This window comes from Panulirus ornatus, chromosome 65, assembly GCF_036320965.1.
Source record: "Panulirus ornatus isolate Po-2019 chromosome 65, ASM3632096v1, whole genome shotgun sequence".
Classification (NCBI taxonomy): Eukaryota; Metazoa; Arthropoda; class Malacostraca; order Decapoda; family Palinuridae; genus Panulirus; species Panulirus ornatus.
In genome coordinates, this window is record NC_092288.1 from 1,543,456 (window position 1) to 1,559,860 (window position 16,405).

A 16,405-nucleotide genomic window follows, 5' to 3' on the forward strand; every position below is an offset into this window, starting at 1 on the left:
TTGCCCTCCTTTCACCCTCCTGCATGTTCAGGCCCCAATCACACAAAATCTTTTTCACTCCATCTTTCCACCTCCAATTTGGTCTCCCTCTTCTCCTCGTTCCCTCCACCTCCGACACATATATCCTCTTGGTCAATCTTTCCTCACTCATCCTCTCCATGTGCCCAAACCACTTCAAAACACCCTCTTCTGCTCTCTCAACCACGCTCTTTTTATTTCCACACATCTCTCTTACCCTTACGTTACTCACTCGATCAAACCACCTCACACCACACATTGTCCTCAAACATCTCATTTCCAGCACATCCATCCTCCTGCGCACAACTCTATCCATAGCCCACGCCTCGCAACCATACAACATTGTTGGAACCACTATTCCTTCAAACATACCCATTTTTGCTTTCGAGATAATGTTCTCGACTTCCACACATTCTTCAAGGCCCCCAGAATTTTCGCCCCCTCCCCCACCCTATGATGCACTTCCGCTTCCATGGTTCCATCCGCTGCCAGATCCACTCCCAGATAACTAAAACACTTCACTTCCTCCAGTTTTTCTCCATTCAAACTCACCTCCCAATTGACTTGACCCTCAACCCTACTGTACCTAATAACCTTGCTCTTATTCACATTTACTCTTAACTTTCTTCTTCCACACACTTTACCAAACTCAGTCACCAGCTTCTGCAGTTTCTCACATGAATCAGCCACCAGCGCTGTATCATCAGCGAACAACAACTGACTGACTTCCCAAGCTCTCTCATCCACAACAGACTTCATACTTGCCCCTCTTTCCAAAACTCTTGCATTCACCTCCCTAACAACCCCATCCATAAACAAATTAAACAACCATGGAGACATCACACACCCCTGCCACAAACCTACATTCACTGAGAATCAATCACTTTCCTCTCTTTCTACACGTACACATGCCTTACATCCTCGATAAAAACTTTTCACTGCTTTTAACAACTTTCCTCCCACACCATATATTCTTAATACCTTCCACAGAGCATCTCTATCAACTCTATCATATGCCTTCTCCAGATCCATTAAATGCTACATACAAATCCATTTGCTTTTCTAAGTATTTCTCACATACATTCTTCAAAGCAAACACCTGATCCACACAACCTCTACCACTTCTGAAACCGCACTGCTCTTCCCCAATCTGATGCTCTGTACATGCCTTCACCCTCTCAATCAATACCCTCCCATATAATTTACCAGGAATACTCAACAAACTTATACCTCTGAAATTTGAGCACTCACTCTTATCCCCTTTGCCTTTGTACAATGGCACTATGCACGCATTCCGCCAATCCTCAGGGACCTCACCATGAGTCATACATACATTAAATAACCTTACCAACCAGTCAATAATACAGTCACCCCCTTTTTTAATAAATTCCACTGCAATACCATCCAAACCTGCTGCCTTGCCGGCTTTCATCTTCCGCAAAGCTTTTACTACCTCTTCTCTGTTTACCAAATCATTTTTCCTAACCCTCTCACTTTGCACACCACCTCGACCAAAACACCCTATATCTGCCACTCTATCATCAAACACATTCAACAAACCTTCAAAATACTCACTCCATCTCCTTCTCACATCATCACTACTTGTTATCACCTCCCCATTTGCGCCCTTCACTGAAGTTCCCATTTGCTCCCTTGTCTTATGCACTTTATTTAACTCCTTCCAGAATATCTTTTTATTCTCCCTAAAATTTAATGATACTCTCTCACCCCAACTCTCATTTGCCCTCTTTTTTACCTCTTGCACCTTTCTCTTGACCTCCTTTCTCTTTCTTTTATACATCTCCCACTCGATTGCATTTTTTCCCTGCAAAAATCGTCCAAATGCCTCTCTCTTCTCTTTCACTAGTAATCTTACTTCTTCATCCCACCACTCACTACCCTTTCTAATCAACCCACCTCCCACTCTTGTCATGCCACAAGCATCTTTTGCGCAATCCATCACTGATTCCCTAAATACATCCCATTCCTCCCCCACTGCCCTTACTTCCATTGTTCTCACAATTTTCCATTCTGTACTCAGTCTCTCATGGTACTTCCTCTCACAAGTCTCCTTCCCAAGCTCACTTACTCTCACCACCCTCTTCACCCCAACATTCACTCTTCTTTTTCTGAAAACCCATACAAATCTTCACCTTAGCCTCCACAAGATAATGATCAGACATCCCTCCAGTTGCACCTCTCAGCACATTAACATCCAAAAGTCTCTTTCGCGCGCCTGTCAATTAACACGTAATCCAATAACGCTCTCTGGCCATCTCTCCTACTTACATACGTATACTTATGTATATTTCGCTTTTTAAACCAGGTATTCCCAATCACCAGTCCTTTTTCAGCACATAAATCTACAAGCTCTTCACCATTTCCATTTACAACACTGAACACCCCATGTATACCAATTATTCCCTCAACTGCCACATTACTCACCTTTGCATTCAAATCACCCATCACTATAACCCGGTCTCGTGCATCAAAACCACTAACACACTCATTCAGCTGCTCCCAAAACACTTGCCTCTCATGATCTTTCTTCTCATGCCCAGGTGCATATGCACCAATAATCACCCATCTCTCTCCATTAACTTTCAGTTTTACCCATATTAATCGAGAATTTACTTTCTTACATTCTATCACATACTCCCGCAACTCCTGTTTCAGGAGTACTGCTACTCCTTCCCTTGCTCTTGTCCTCTCACTAACCCCTGACTTTACTCCCAAGACATTCCCAAACCACTCTTCCCCTTTACCCTTTAGCTTCGTTTCACTCAGAGCCAAAACATCCAGGTTCCTTTCCTCAAACATACTACCTATCTCTCCTTTTTTCACATCTTGGTTACATCCACACACATTTAGACACCCCAGTCTGAGCCTTCGAGGAGGATGAGCACTCCCCGCGTGACTCCTTCTTCTGTTTCCATTTTTCCCATTTTAGAAAGTTAAAAATACAAGGAGGGGAGGATTTCTGGCCCCCCACTCCCGTCCCCTCTAGTTGCCTTCTACGACACGCGAGGAATGCGTGGGAAGTATTCTTTCACCCCTATCCCCAGGGGTTATATACATATATATGCATATATACATACATATACACATACGTACGCTCATATACCCACATACACATATATACATATATATACATATGAAAAAATGTAAGAAATGATTTAGAAAACTGAAACTTCTAGCTTGAAATGAAATGAAAAAAAATGAATGTCACATAATGGTTCAACCTCTGGCTATGGAAAAGGGAAATGTATAATTTATGTACACAAACGTCAATAGTAGTTTTCATCAATTTAACCACTGTATCATATATATATATATATTCTTTTCTTTTCTTTCATACTATTCGCCATTTCCCGCATTAGCGAGGTAGCGTTAAGAACAGAGGACTGGGCCTTAGAGGGAATATCCTCACCTGGCCCCCTTCTCAGTTCCTTCTTTTGGGGGGGGGGGGGGAAACGAGAGGGGAGGATTTCCAGCCACCCGCTCCCTCCCCTTTTAGTCGCCTTCTACGACACGCAGGGAATACGTGGGAAGTATTCTTTCTCCCCTATCCCCAGGGATATATATATATATATATATATATATATATATATATATATATATATATATATATATATATATATATATATATATATATATATATATTAAGAATATATGGTGTGGGAGGCAAGTTGTTAGAAGCAGTGAAAAGTTTTTATCGAGGATGTAAGGCATGTGTACGTGTAGGAAGAGAGGAAAGTGATTGGTTCTCAGTGAATGTAGGTTTGCGGCAGGGGTGTGTGATGTCTCCATGGTTGTTTAATTTGTTTATGGATGGGGTTGTTAGGGAGGTAAATGCAAGAGTCCTGGAAAGAGGGGCAAGTATGAAGTCTGTTGGGGATGAGAGAGCTTGGGAAGTGAGTCAGTTGTTGTTCGCTGATGATACAGCGCTGGTGGCTGATTCATGTGAGAAACTGCAGAAGCTGGTGACTGAGTTTGGTAAAGTGTGTGGAAGAAGAAAGTTAAGAGTAAATGTGAATAAGAGCAAGGTTATTAGGTACAGTAGGGTTGAGGGTCAAGTCAATTGGGAGGTGAGTTTGAATGGAGAAAAACTGGAGGAAGTGAAGTGTTTTAGATATCTGGGAGTGGATCTGTCAGCGGATGGAACCATGGAAGCGGAAGTGGATCATAGGGTGGGGGAGGGGGCGAAAATTTTGGGAGCCTTGAAAAATGTGTGGAAGTCGAGAACATTATCTCGGAAAGCAAAAATGGGTATGTTTGAAGGAATAGTGGTTCCAACAATGTTGTATGGTTGCGAGGCGTGGGCTATGGATAGAGTTGTGCGCAGGAGGATGGATGTGCTGGAAATGAGATGTTTGAGGACAATGTGTGGTGTGAGGTGGTTTGATCGAGTAAGTAACGTAAGGGTAAGAGAGATGTGTGGAAATAAAAAGAGCGTGGTTGAGAGAGCAGAAGAGGGTGTTTTGAAATGGTTTGGGCACATGGAGAGAATGAGTGAGGAAAGATTGACCAAGAGGATATATGTGTCGGAGGTGGAGGGAACGAGGAGAAGAGGGAGACCAAATTGGAGGTGGAAAGATGGAGTGAAAAAGATTTTGTGTGATCGGGGCCTGAACATGCAGGAGGGTGAAAGAAGGGCAAGGAATAGAGTGAATTGGAGCGATGTGGTATACAGGGGTTGACGTGCTGTCAGTGGATTGAATCAAGGCATGTGAAGCGTCTGGGGTAAACCATGGAAAGCTGTGTAGGTATGTATATTTGCGTGTGTGGACGTGTGTATGTACGTGTGTATGGGGGTTGGGCCATTTCTTTCGTCTGTTTCCTCGCGCTACCTCGCAAACGCGGGAGACAGCGACAAAGTATAAAAAAAAAAAAAAAAAAAAAAAAAAATATATATATATATATAGAAAAGCAAAGGGATTTGTATGTAGCATTTATGGATCTGGAGAAGGCATATGATAGAGTTGATAGAGATGCTCTGTGGAAGGTATTAAGAATATATGGTGTGGGAGGCAAGTTGCTAGAAGCAGTGAAAAGTTTTTATCGAGGATGTAAGGCATGTGTATGAGTAGGAAGAGAGGAAAGTGATTGGTTCTCAGTGAATGTAGGTTTGCAGCAGGGGTGTGTGATGTCTCCATGGTTGTTGAATTTGTTAATGGATGGGGTTGTTAGGGAGGTGAATGCAAGAGTTTTGGAAAGAGGGGCAAGTATGAAGTCTGTTGTGGATGAGAGGGCTTACGAAATGAGTCAGTTGCTGTTCGCTCATGATACAGCGCTGGTGGCTGATTCGTGTGAGAAACTACAGAAGCTGGTGACTGAGTTTGGTAAAGTGTGTGAAAGAAGAAAGGTGAGAGTAAATGTGAATAATAGCAAGGTTATTAGATACAATAGGGTTGAGGGACAAGTCAATTTGGAGGTAAGTTCGAATGGAAAATTACTGGAGGAAATGAAGTGTTTTAGATATTTGGGAGTGTATTTGGCAGCAGATGGAACCATGGAAGCGGAAGTGAGTCACAGGGTGGGGAAGGGGGTAAGAGTTCTGGGAGCGTTGAAAAATGTGTGGAAAGCGTGAAGATTATCTCGGAGAGCAAGAATTGGTTCCAACAATGTTATGTGGTTGCGAGTCATGGGCTATAGATAGGGTTGTGTGGAGGAGGTGTGGATGTGCTGGAAATGAGATGTTTGAGGATAATATGTTGTGTGAGGTGGTTTGATTGAGTAAGTAATGAAAGGGTAAGAGAGATGTAATAAAAAGAGTGTGGTTGAGAGAGTAGAAGAGGGTGTATTGAAATGGTTTGGTCACATGGAGAGAATGAGTTTTGAAAGATTGATAAAGAGGATATATGTCTCAGAGTTGGAGGGAACGAGGAGAAGTGGGAGACCAAATTGGAGTTGGAGGGATGAAGTGAAAAAGATTTTGAGTGATCGGGGCCTGAACATGCAGGAAGGTGAAAGGCCTAAGCCCTCTCATCCCCAACAGACTGCATACTTGCCCCTCTCTCCAAAACTCTTGCATTCAGCTCCCTAACAACCCCATCCATAAACAAATTAAACAACCATGAAGACATCATGCACCCCTGCCGCAAAGTGAAATTCACTGAGAACCAATCACTTTCCTCTCTTTCTACTCATACACATGCCTTACATCCTCGATAAAAGATTTTCACTGCTTCTAGCAACTTGCCTCCTTCACCATATACTCTTAATACCTTCCACAGAGCATCTCTATCAACTCTATCATATGCCTTCTCCAGATCCATAGATGCTACATACAAATCCATCTGCTTTTCTTAGTATTTCTCACATCATTCTTCAAAGCAAACACCTGATCCACACATCCTCTACCACTTCTGAAAGCACACTGCTTCTCCCCAATCTGATGCTCTGTTCATGCCTTGACCCTCTCAATCAGTACCCTTCCATATAATTTCCCAGGAATACTCATCAAACTTGTACCTCTGTGATTTGAACACTCACCTTTATCCCCTTTGCTTTTGTAGACTAACACTATACATGCATTTCCCCACTCCTCAGGCACTTCACCATGAACCATACATACATTGAATATCCTCACCAACCAGTCAACAACACAGTCACCCCCTTTTTTTGATGAATTCCACTGTAATACCATCCAACCCGCTGCCTTGCCGGCTTTCATCTTCCGCAAAGCTTTTAGTACTGCTTCTCTGTTTACCAAATCATTCTCTCTGACCCCCTCACTTCGCTCACCACCTCAACCAAAACACCCTATACCTCCACTCTGTCATCAAACACATTCAACAAACCTTCAAAATACTGACTCCATCTCCCTCACATTTCACCACTACTTGTTATTACCTCCCCATTTCCCCCCTCTACCGATGTTCCCATTTGTTTTTTTATCTTACGCACTTTATTTACCTCCTTCCTAAACATCTTAATCTCCCTGAAATTTAATGATACTCTCTCACCGCAACTCTCATTTGCCCTCTTTTTCACCTCTTGCACCTTTCTCTTGACCTCTTGCCTCTTTCTTTTATACATCTCCTAGTCATATGCACTATTTCCCTGCAAAAATTGTCCAAATGCCTCTCTCTCTTCCTTTCACTAATAATCTTACTTCTTCAGCCCACCACTCACTACCCTTTCTAATCTGCCCACATCCCACGCTTCTCATGCCACAAGCATCTTTTGCGGAAACCATCACTGCTTCCCTAAATACATCCCATTCCTTCCCCACTCCCCTCACGTCATTTGCTTTCACCTTTTTCCATTCTGCACTCAATCTTTCCTCCTGGTACTTCCTCACACAAGTCTCCTTTCCAAGCTTGCTTACTCTCACCACTCTCTTCACCCCAACATTCTTTCTTCTTTCTTGAAAACCTCTACATATCTTCACCTTCACCACCACATACTAATGATGAGACATCTCTCCAGTTGTCCCTCTCAGCACATTAACATTGAAAAGTCTCTCTCTCACGTGCCTATCAATTAACACGTAATCCAAAAATGCTCTCTGTCCATCTCTCTTACTCACTTATGTATACTAATGTATATATCTTTTTAACCAGGTATTCCCAATCACCAGTCTTTTTTCAGCACACAAATCTTCAAGATCGTCATTTCCATATACAACAATGAACACCCCATGTACACCAGTTATACCCTCAGCTGCCATATTACTCACCTTTGCATTCAAATCACCCATCACTATAACCCGGTCTCATGCATCAAAGGTGTTAACACACTCATTCAGCTACTTCCAAAACACTTGCCTCTCATGATCTTTCTTCTTGTGACCAGGTGCGTAGGCACCAATAATCACCCATCTCTCTCCATCCACTTTCAGTTTTTCCCATGTCAATCTAGAGTTTACTTTCTTACACTATCACATACTCCCACAACTCCTGCTTCAGGAGTAATGCTACTCCTTCCTTTGATCTTGTGTGTGTGTGTATGAGTGGATAGGCCATGCTTCGTTAGTTTCGTGGCACTACCTTGCTGACGTGGGAGACGGTGATCAGGTATAGTAATAAGAAAAAAGATCTAAAATTTTTTGGTATTTCAAACTTACAAGAGGTTAAGAGGATTATGAAATAAACTAAAGATCTGCAAGCCTGCCAAAAGATTCTCTCTTCATTTCCTCAACTGGACAGAAATAGTTTTCAGGCCTTGCTAGTGATGAGTTAATGGAAGCTAACATATAAGGAGGGAGGGTAGGAGTACATTATTATATGTTATGCCTCTTCATGATTTGTAATGTGGATATTAAATGAATTCTAATACTTGATGCTTAGTTAATGTTATTTGGCTTTGCTAGTATGTCTGATAAAGGCAGAATTGTGCACACATCTGAAATTCTCTACCAAACGAGAAAAAATAATTTGATTGTTTTTATGTACAATGTTTTTTGCATATTTGAAACCACTGTTTTTTTGTTCAGTACACTATTAAAGTATTACTAACAAGATGCCACTCAACCATATTTCAGACTGAGCCTGTGGAGAGTGCAACATCAGATGCAGAAGGTGGCAGTGGTTGGTGTGGTCATGAGGAAGGTGACAGCAGTAGTGGTGGTGGTGGGGGGGTGGGGGTGGTGGAGGTGGTGGTGGTGGAGGTGGTGGAGGAGGAGGTGGTGGTGGTGGTTGTGGTCACGGGGGAGAAACTACTGCAACCCCTGGCCCCACACCTCCTGGAGGAACCCCCCCTGATCCCGAAAACACTAGTCACCTTCTGCAGGCACTCAGCACGGAATCTCACCTGCAAGGTAAGTGCCCTGTTCTGTATTGATGCTGTCCTCCAGGGTCAGCATTCTGCATGGTACACTGCCGTTGACTGGTTGGTTGATCCGGGAGTGGGATTGGGAAGGTTGTATTGGACTAATCCAGTGTGGATCATGGCTAGTTGTGTGGTGGTGGCCAACCTCTGGATATTTTTTTGGGAACCAGTCAAAGTCGAAGTCATGCATGATGAAACACTGTACCATAGAGTTCTGCCTGCATCACAGATTTTTTTTTTTTTTTTTTTTTTTTTTTTTTTTTTTTTTAACATTACAGTCTTGATGAAGAAAATGCATAGTTGATCATATTAATCTCTCAGACTGGAGTGGAGCCATCACATCACTCAACTAGGGCGGGTGCAGCCCAAGTTGTCCATCGGCAAGTCTTTGATAATACTTTATTTCAAGAAGTTTATTGTATGCTGTTCAGTGTACAGTTCTTAGGATATCATTACTCTGTGGGAAGGGAGAGTTGCAGAAATATGAATGAACGTTTTTACCAGACTTAACTAATTCCCCCTCCCTTTTTTCCTTCAAATGCACGTATTACTTCTGTTGTCCTCAAAATGATTACGCAATTTCCTGATTGGAGAATCACTGGAAAAGTACATTATGTTTTGTTAATCTCTCTTGCTGTTATAACTTGGAGCAATCCAGTATGCACAAGCTACTGGTTTTGTTTATGGTTATACCTCTTTGCCCCATACCAGTCCCTAAACTGAAGCAGTATTGCGGTAGGGAATTGATAGATAGTGGTGGTTGTTGGGTTAGTAGTCATGTCAGACTTGACCCTAGTAGCAGCACAGTTTGGAAATCAAGGAAAGCTTTATCATGAATTTAATGTCATGTTGTAAATGAATGATGCTGAAATTGTCACATAAGGCGATAATCAGTTTTATATCAGTTTTATTTCAGTTTTGTAATAACCCCATTGCATGCCATCTTCACCTTCAGTTGACTATCTTCTACCATAATTGCCATCCATATTTCCTTTTAGAGCCAGTACATTAGCTTTACTTTCAAATGAATGAGTTGAACCAACAATCAAGCCACTGGCCTGAAACAAGATGAAAAAGCTAAAAACATTTTGAGTTGACTTTTTTATGTGAGTGTATTGGAATTTCATTGCTTGAATATATAGATCTAGCTGTGTGAGTTTAAAATGTTGATGATCTGTTGTAACTGGAAAACTAAGCTGTACAGTTCTCTTCATTTCACAAAGAGTGCTGATAATAGATCCCTCTCATTTCATCAGCTATCTGTAGTATAGTTGCCAGTTGGATACCTGTTGATTTCTCTCTATATGCAAAGCCTTTAACCTCCTCCCCCTCTCAAAGTACACTCCACATGATGGAAGATTTTAAGCGTTTTTTTTTTTTTTTTTTTTTTTCTTTTTTTTTTTTTTTTTACTCTATGAACCTGATTGTCACTTCTCAAGTTCCTTCTGGTTGCTGCATGAAACCTTTATAACATAACATAAACACTCTAGGCGTGTTTAACACAGACTTACTCAGTGATGTGTTGATAGAGTCAAAACTCTGTATTAAACATTGTTTGATGATGGGTGTGCATTTCCTGAACCCCTTGATTAAGCATCCTTATATATAAAAGGAAAATTTTGCAGAACCAAGCTTGAAGCAAATCACAAATGTTCTTTGTTGTTTATGGATTATTTAACATTTGATTGGGCATATCATTTCACTTGTGTTGAAGGAACCAATTTTTTTGTGGAAAGGTTGTCAAGAAATCGTTTTTAAAGGCAACACTTTTTTTTTCATAAAAGTACCCATTTAACATGTTAGGAAAAATAGAGTGGCTTACTGCACTATAATTGCCTCCTATTTGGAAGAATATGGTTGTTTGTAGTAAAAAACTTATCACATAACGTTGTTCTGTATCAATGTTGAAGGACATTTTGCTGTATATTTCCATGTTATGGGAAACAAAGTACAACAGGAAATCCCCTTTGTTTCATGTTGGGTTATTATCTCCATATACTTAATATTGTAGGCAATACAAATGTCTAAAGTTTGTTCATTTTTAACTTTTTTGTCTTATTTCATGTCTGTAATATCTAACATTTGTCTCCATGTTCACAAATTATATGCCTGTGCAATACACTTTTGTAGCTTAAAAGTTTCCTTATGACTTGTTTGCATGGGCTACAAGCACCTGCAGAAGCCTACATGTCTTGTTGTAATTACAAGCACCAGGCAGTGTGCACCTGGCTGCTACACCTGTAAGAATTGTGCTGGTGAGGTGGTATTACCTGCACTGCACAAACCTCCCATCTAATGGGTGTAGAAGGTCATCTGACTGCAACTGCCACCACCTTACAGTATCCAACTATCTGGGGGATGTCACCATGTATAACTTAGGATCTGTAGGATTTCAAGTTTCCTCTAAACATCTTGATCTTGCAATTATTAGAGTTTGTATAGGAATTTGATTCTTATTAGCCATGTTATTTATTGGGATATTAACAGAGCATGCATATCACATTTGATAAAGGAATAGAAAATACACAGATATGAGTACACAGTTGTGTTTTCAGTGTGCTGTTCTGTTTTTGATATTTGGAAGTCAGCAGCTGGAAGCATGGAAACTCAATGACAATAGTGCATAAGAGTGGCAGTGCTTGATAATAGTGAAAGAAGCAAGATTTTGAACTGTTTCCTTATGATTGCTGATTATCATTTTGCTTGTCAGTGTTTAAAGGACAGAAGAAATGTAGTGAAACAGATTGAGAAGAACCTAAAGTGACAAGAGTGGAGTGTGTAGTCCTTGTGATCCTGAGAGGAGGAGGTATCTAAGGAATGTATCATATAGGTACCCAGCGTGATCACATCCTACATAGGCCCAACATCTAGTAGACTCACCCCCAATGATGGATCCCCTGTGGCTGGACATACGGCTGATGGGAGCCCCTGACACCTCCCCTTCCCCTGCGCATTCGTTTGCCACTCCTGTCTGGCACGGCTGATCGTGGCTCCGACCAATCGAGGTCACGCAAGGTCACATCCCCTCACCCCCTAGTCTGTTGTGTAGGTATGTAGGCCACACCAGCTGTCACAAATATGCCTCGCTCACTAGTGTCTAGGCAGACATAGTGCTCTTTATTTTGTGTTCCGCATTAGCCATTACTGTATTGATGTTGTAGGTGGTGCAGTCAGTGTTTAGCTCTTTAATTTTGGTTCAATGCAATTTAGAATGCGCATGGTATTTATTTTTCTATAGTAGGGTAGATTACGGAAGATTTTTGAATATTTGTGACTACTAGTTGAATTGTATATGGAATTTTTCCTTTAATTTCCAGTCATTGAAATGTTTTGTAATGACATGTATTTCTCCTAAGAACTCATTGTCAAAGAGTTTACAAGTTAGCATCTACCAGCAATGGTGGCAGGCTTGCTTGTGTTAGCTCAGGATTCACTAGCGTGAATTAACCCTCGCCTGTTGCTGCATGAACCCCCTAATGCATAGTGCATGTTGATTTGGTTAATGTGTGGTGATAATGGTGGTGTTGGTGATGTTGGTGGTGGGAACTGTTGCATGCGTTTTACTATTAAGCTGCCTTCTGCTTAGGGCCAGATTTTTCATTAAGCAGATTTGTGATGCTGAAGAAAACTGCATTTTGAACATTTTTGCACCTTGCAAACAAACATTTAGATCTGTTTCATTAACTGAAAATGTAAAAATTACATCCCTTTCAAAATGGAGTTCTTCTTTAGCATTGTCAAATCATTCTAACAATGAAAACTAGGCTTAGTTCTTTCTCTGTGGATTGGATTTTGGGTTTAAACTTTCAGGAGTTGCTGTGACTAGTTTTTTACATTTATCTTTCAGTCTCTGGCAACAAATTAACAGTTTTGGTCATTACCAGATAGCTCTGTTAGGTTGGTTTTCAACCTAATCCAGTGAATGGTATTGCTCTCCTTTATAACTGCCATGTGGCCAGCCCTGTTAGATTATAGTACTTTACCTGGTTGCAGCAACTTTATTTTCATGTTAGCTTGAAAATTTTTTACTCTGCTCCTTTTATTACATCTTAAACTTATATTTATTTGCTTATTGTACTAGGCCTTGTTTGTTTACAAAGTAAGAACAGAAAATTATTTTAATTCAGTAATTTGAAAAAAATAAAAGATAATTGAAATATTGAAATAGTAATAGCTATAACACTTTATCTATGCCGTTTAGTTTTAACAGTGCTTTTCCATTATCATAGACTAGAATAAGCTTACTCTTTTTCATCCCAAGGTATATGTTGTGCAAAGATCTAAGGCAGTATAATATGCCAGGATTGTGTTTGTGTGTATATATATATATATATATATATATATATATATATATATATATATATATATATATATATATATATATATATGGTATTTTAACACTTTCTCTGAGAATGTATATTTCATTCTGAAGAAGAGGGTCATTTTGCACACCATAAACCTTGTGCCACATTACCAAACAGCACAAACCAACAGCAAAGGAAGGGCATTTTATGCAAAGGACATGGCTAGTTTTTCTTAAAGTTATTGGGACATGGCACGAAGTATCCATCAGAATGCTGGATCCATCAGTAATTCTTGGTTTTGAACTTTCATGGTATGAAAATTCTTGATAAATTGTTTAATTAATCATTGTATATCCTCCATTCATTAGAGATCTATGCTGAATTATTTACAAATACTTGTGCACATTTGTGTTATACTCCTTTGAAAATTTTTTTTATATCATATGCAGCAAGTTTAATGCTGCAAGAATTAATCTTTGTAAGTGTCCTAAGCTGCCAGTTCGCTTGAGTCCAGAAGAGGGAAGAAGCTTTACTGCTTGACAGGGACATTGTTCTCAATCCATTTAGCTTACCTTGATTTTGTAGTTGCTATACCCAATTCTGTATTGAAGTTCTCTTTGACTCAAAACTGGATTTTTTTTTGTACATTTCACCTTTGAAAGTAACTGTAATTAAGGAGAAGTTTTCATCAACAAGAGAAATTTTAGCATGTGGGTTTCATTAAGGCTGTTGGTTTGTGGTGTAAGAGGGGAGTGGCTGTTGCCCTCTGCTGGTGCTGTGCTGCTGTACTGCTGCTGTTGCTGCTGCCTGGCTCACCAGGGCTGACGGCTCTTCTCTCTCTCCACCCCCAGGGATCATGCGCAGCTTTGAGCCCCTGCCGTGCCCCATCTGCCAGCGCACCTATAGCTCTCCGGGCAACCTCAAGCAGCACCTGGAGAACATTCACATGTCCAGCAATGAGCTCAACTTTGAATGTCGCATCTGTGGCAATAAATTCAAGAGCAAGTGGTACCTGCACAAGCACCTTCACCGTGCCCATCACATACGTGGCCGCAAGGAGACCTAGGTTGCTTTTTAGTTTGTATGTAATGTGCAACACCCAGGACTTACCACAAATGACCTCATTTTGTGGTGACTGCATGTTCCTGCAGTACTGAACCAGTGACATTATACTAATGGCTTATGGTGTCTTCTTTAGTAGTTGCTATTATACTTTTGGAAGTACTGTCAACAACCATGGTTTGTGGTAGTACATAGAATTTGCAAAAGCAGAGATACTGCTCTGAGTAACCATGGTTTGTGTATGGGTACATGTTTGCTTTGCAACAAAGAAGGTGTGCCACAGAGTGACCTGGGTTTGAAATTATTTTAATTACCCAGACTATGCTGTATTTATAATAAGCACAAGGTGGTGCAGGTGCCACTACACTTGGCCCATAAACTTGTTGGACTATCAACTATCAAACATACCAATGAGGTTGCCACTTTCATGGCCTGCTTATTTTAGGGACATTACAGTGATACTTTTTTTTTTTTTTTTTTTTTTTTTTTTTTTTTTTTGATATAGCATTTCACTGTTGCACATTGACCTCAGTATATTTGCTTGATGTGTGTTTGTGACTGCTCATGGGGTAATTCTGCTACATCAAAACTGCTTGGAGCTGCGTGAACTGGAATGCCATTAGACAGGCACCCTATGTAGACATCATGCCCACAACAAACTGCCCATAGATATATATATATATAACACCGTGTCAAAAGAAAATTTTAGTAAAAGTCCCTTATGGTTCTGCTAACATAATTATTTCTCTAACTGATCTTATGTGATCTTACAGGCTGCATAAATGCTCACTGTAGTTGGGTTGCACATACATTGACTTTTCAGGTTGTATTTTCAATATTTTTGCTCATGTTTATGGCCTGTTGTAGCAGATATTTTTTCAGATAAATCATTAGCCACATGAGATACCAACTTTTTTATCCAGCAGTGAAGACTGTAAAGGGGATTAATGGTTTTAGGGTATGAATTGTAGGAAACTAGTTGATTTTTATTCTTTCTTAACACCCTTTAGTGTTGCCTCCCCCTTGTTAACGCTCCCTTTTCCCAGCAAATACACACATGGGCCTTTGTGATGTTGTGGTTAGTGTTGCTGACCATGATTCACACTTGGGCATCCTTTTGGGGCTTGTTTATAAATGAATACTTGGCTTAGGCTAAGGTGTGTGTAATTACCTATTACTAATTACCTATTTGTATTGATTGGAGATAGAGTTTTACACTCATGGGGCTCTATCTCATGAACATTCTTTCCAGTCATACACCTTAAATTTGTGTATGCTGTGTGCATTAAGCATGTTCCATTCATCCATCACTCATATACTATAAAAGCACTTCTTTACATCTTTTTAACAACTTTTTTGCCAAATTTCTTGTAAAATCCTCTGATTACTCATTCCTACATCTCACAAAAGAACTTTTCATTGTGTACATCATTAGTTATATTTTTGTTATTATTATACTTGTCGCTGTCTTCCGCATTAGTGAGGTAGTGCAAGGAAACAGACAAAAGAATGGCCCAACCCACCCACTTACACATGTATATACATACACATCCACACACGCACATATACATACCTATGCATCTCAACGTATATCATCATTCATATCATCATTTTGCTTTGTCGCTGTCTCCCGCATTAGCGAGGTAGTGCAAGGAAACAGACAAAAGAATGGCCCAACCCACCCATGTATATACATACACATCCACACACGCAAATGTACATACCGATACATCTCGATGTATACACATATATACACACTCAGACATATACATATATACATATGTACATAATTCATACTGACTGCCTTTATTCATTCCCATCACCACCCTGCCACACATGAAATAACAACCCCCTCCCCCCTCATGTGCGCAAGGTAGCGCTAGGAAGACAACAAAGGCCCCATTTGTTCACACTCAGTCTCTAGCTGTCGTGTATAATGCACCGAAACCACAGCTCCCTTCCCACATCCAGGCCCCACAAAACTTTCCATGGTTTACCCCAGATGCTTCACATGCCCTGGTTCAATCCATTGACAGCACATCAACCCCGGTATACCACATCGTTCCAATTCACTCTATTCCTTGCACTCCTTTCACCCTCCTGCATGTTCAGGCTCTGATCGCTCAAAATATTTTTCACTCCATCTTTCCACCTCCAATTTGGTCTCCCCCTTCTCCTCATTCCCTCCACCTCTGACACATATATCCTTTTTCTTAATCTTTCCTCACTCATTCTCTCCATGTGAC

The 16,405-nt window shown here is 40.6% G+C and overlaps 1 protein-coding gene across 1 annotated transcript in view; it reads left to right on the forward strand.

Annotated features, from left to right (window-relative positions):
• Window positions 1-16,405, forward strand: part of LOC139746409 (uncharacterized) — a 335,883-nt gene that overhangs the window by 94,047 nt on the left and 225,431 nt on the right. Inside the window, 2 exon segments of the mRNA XM_071657624.1 lie at window positions 8,507-8,597; window positions 8,600-8,782. Of these exon segments, the coding sequence (XP_071513725.1) occupies window positions 8,507-8,597; window positions 8,600-8,782 (274 nt within the window).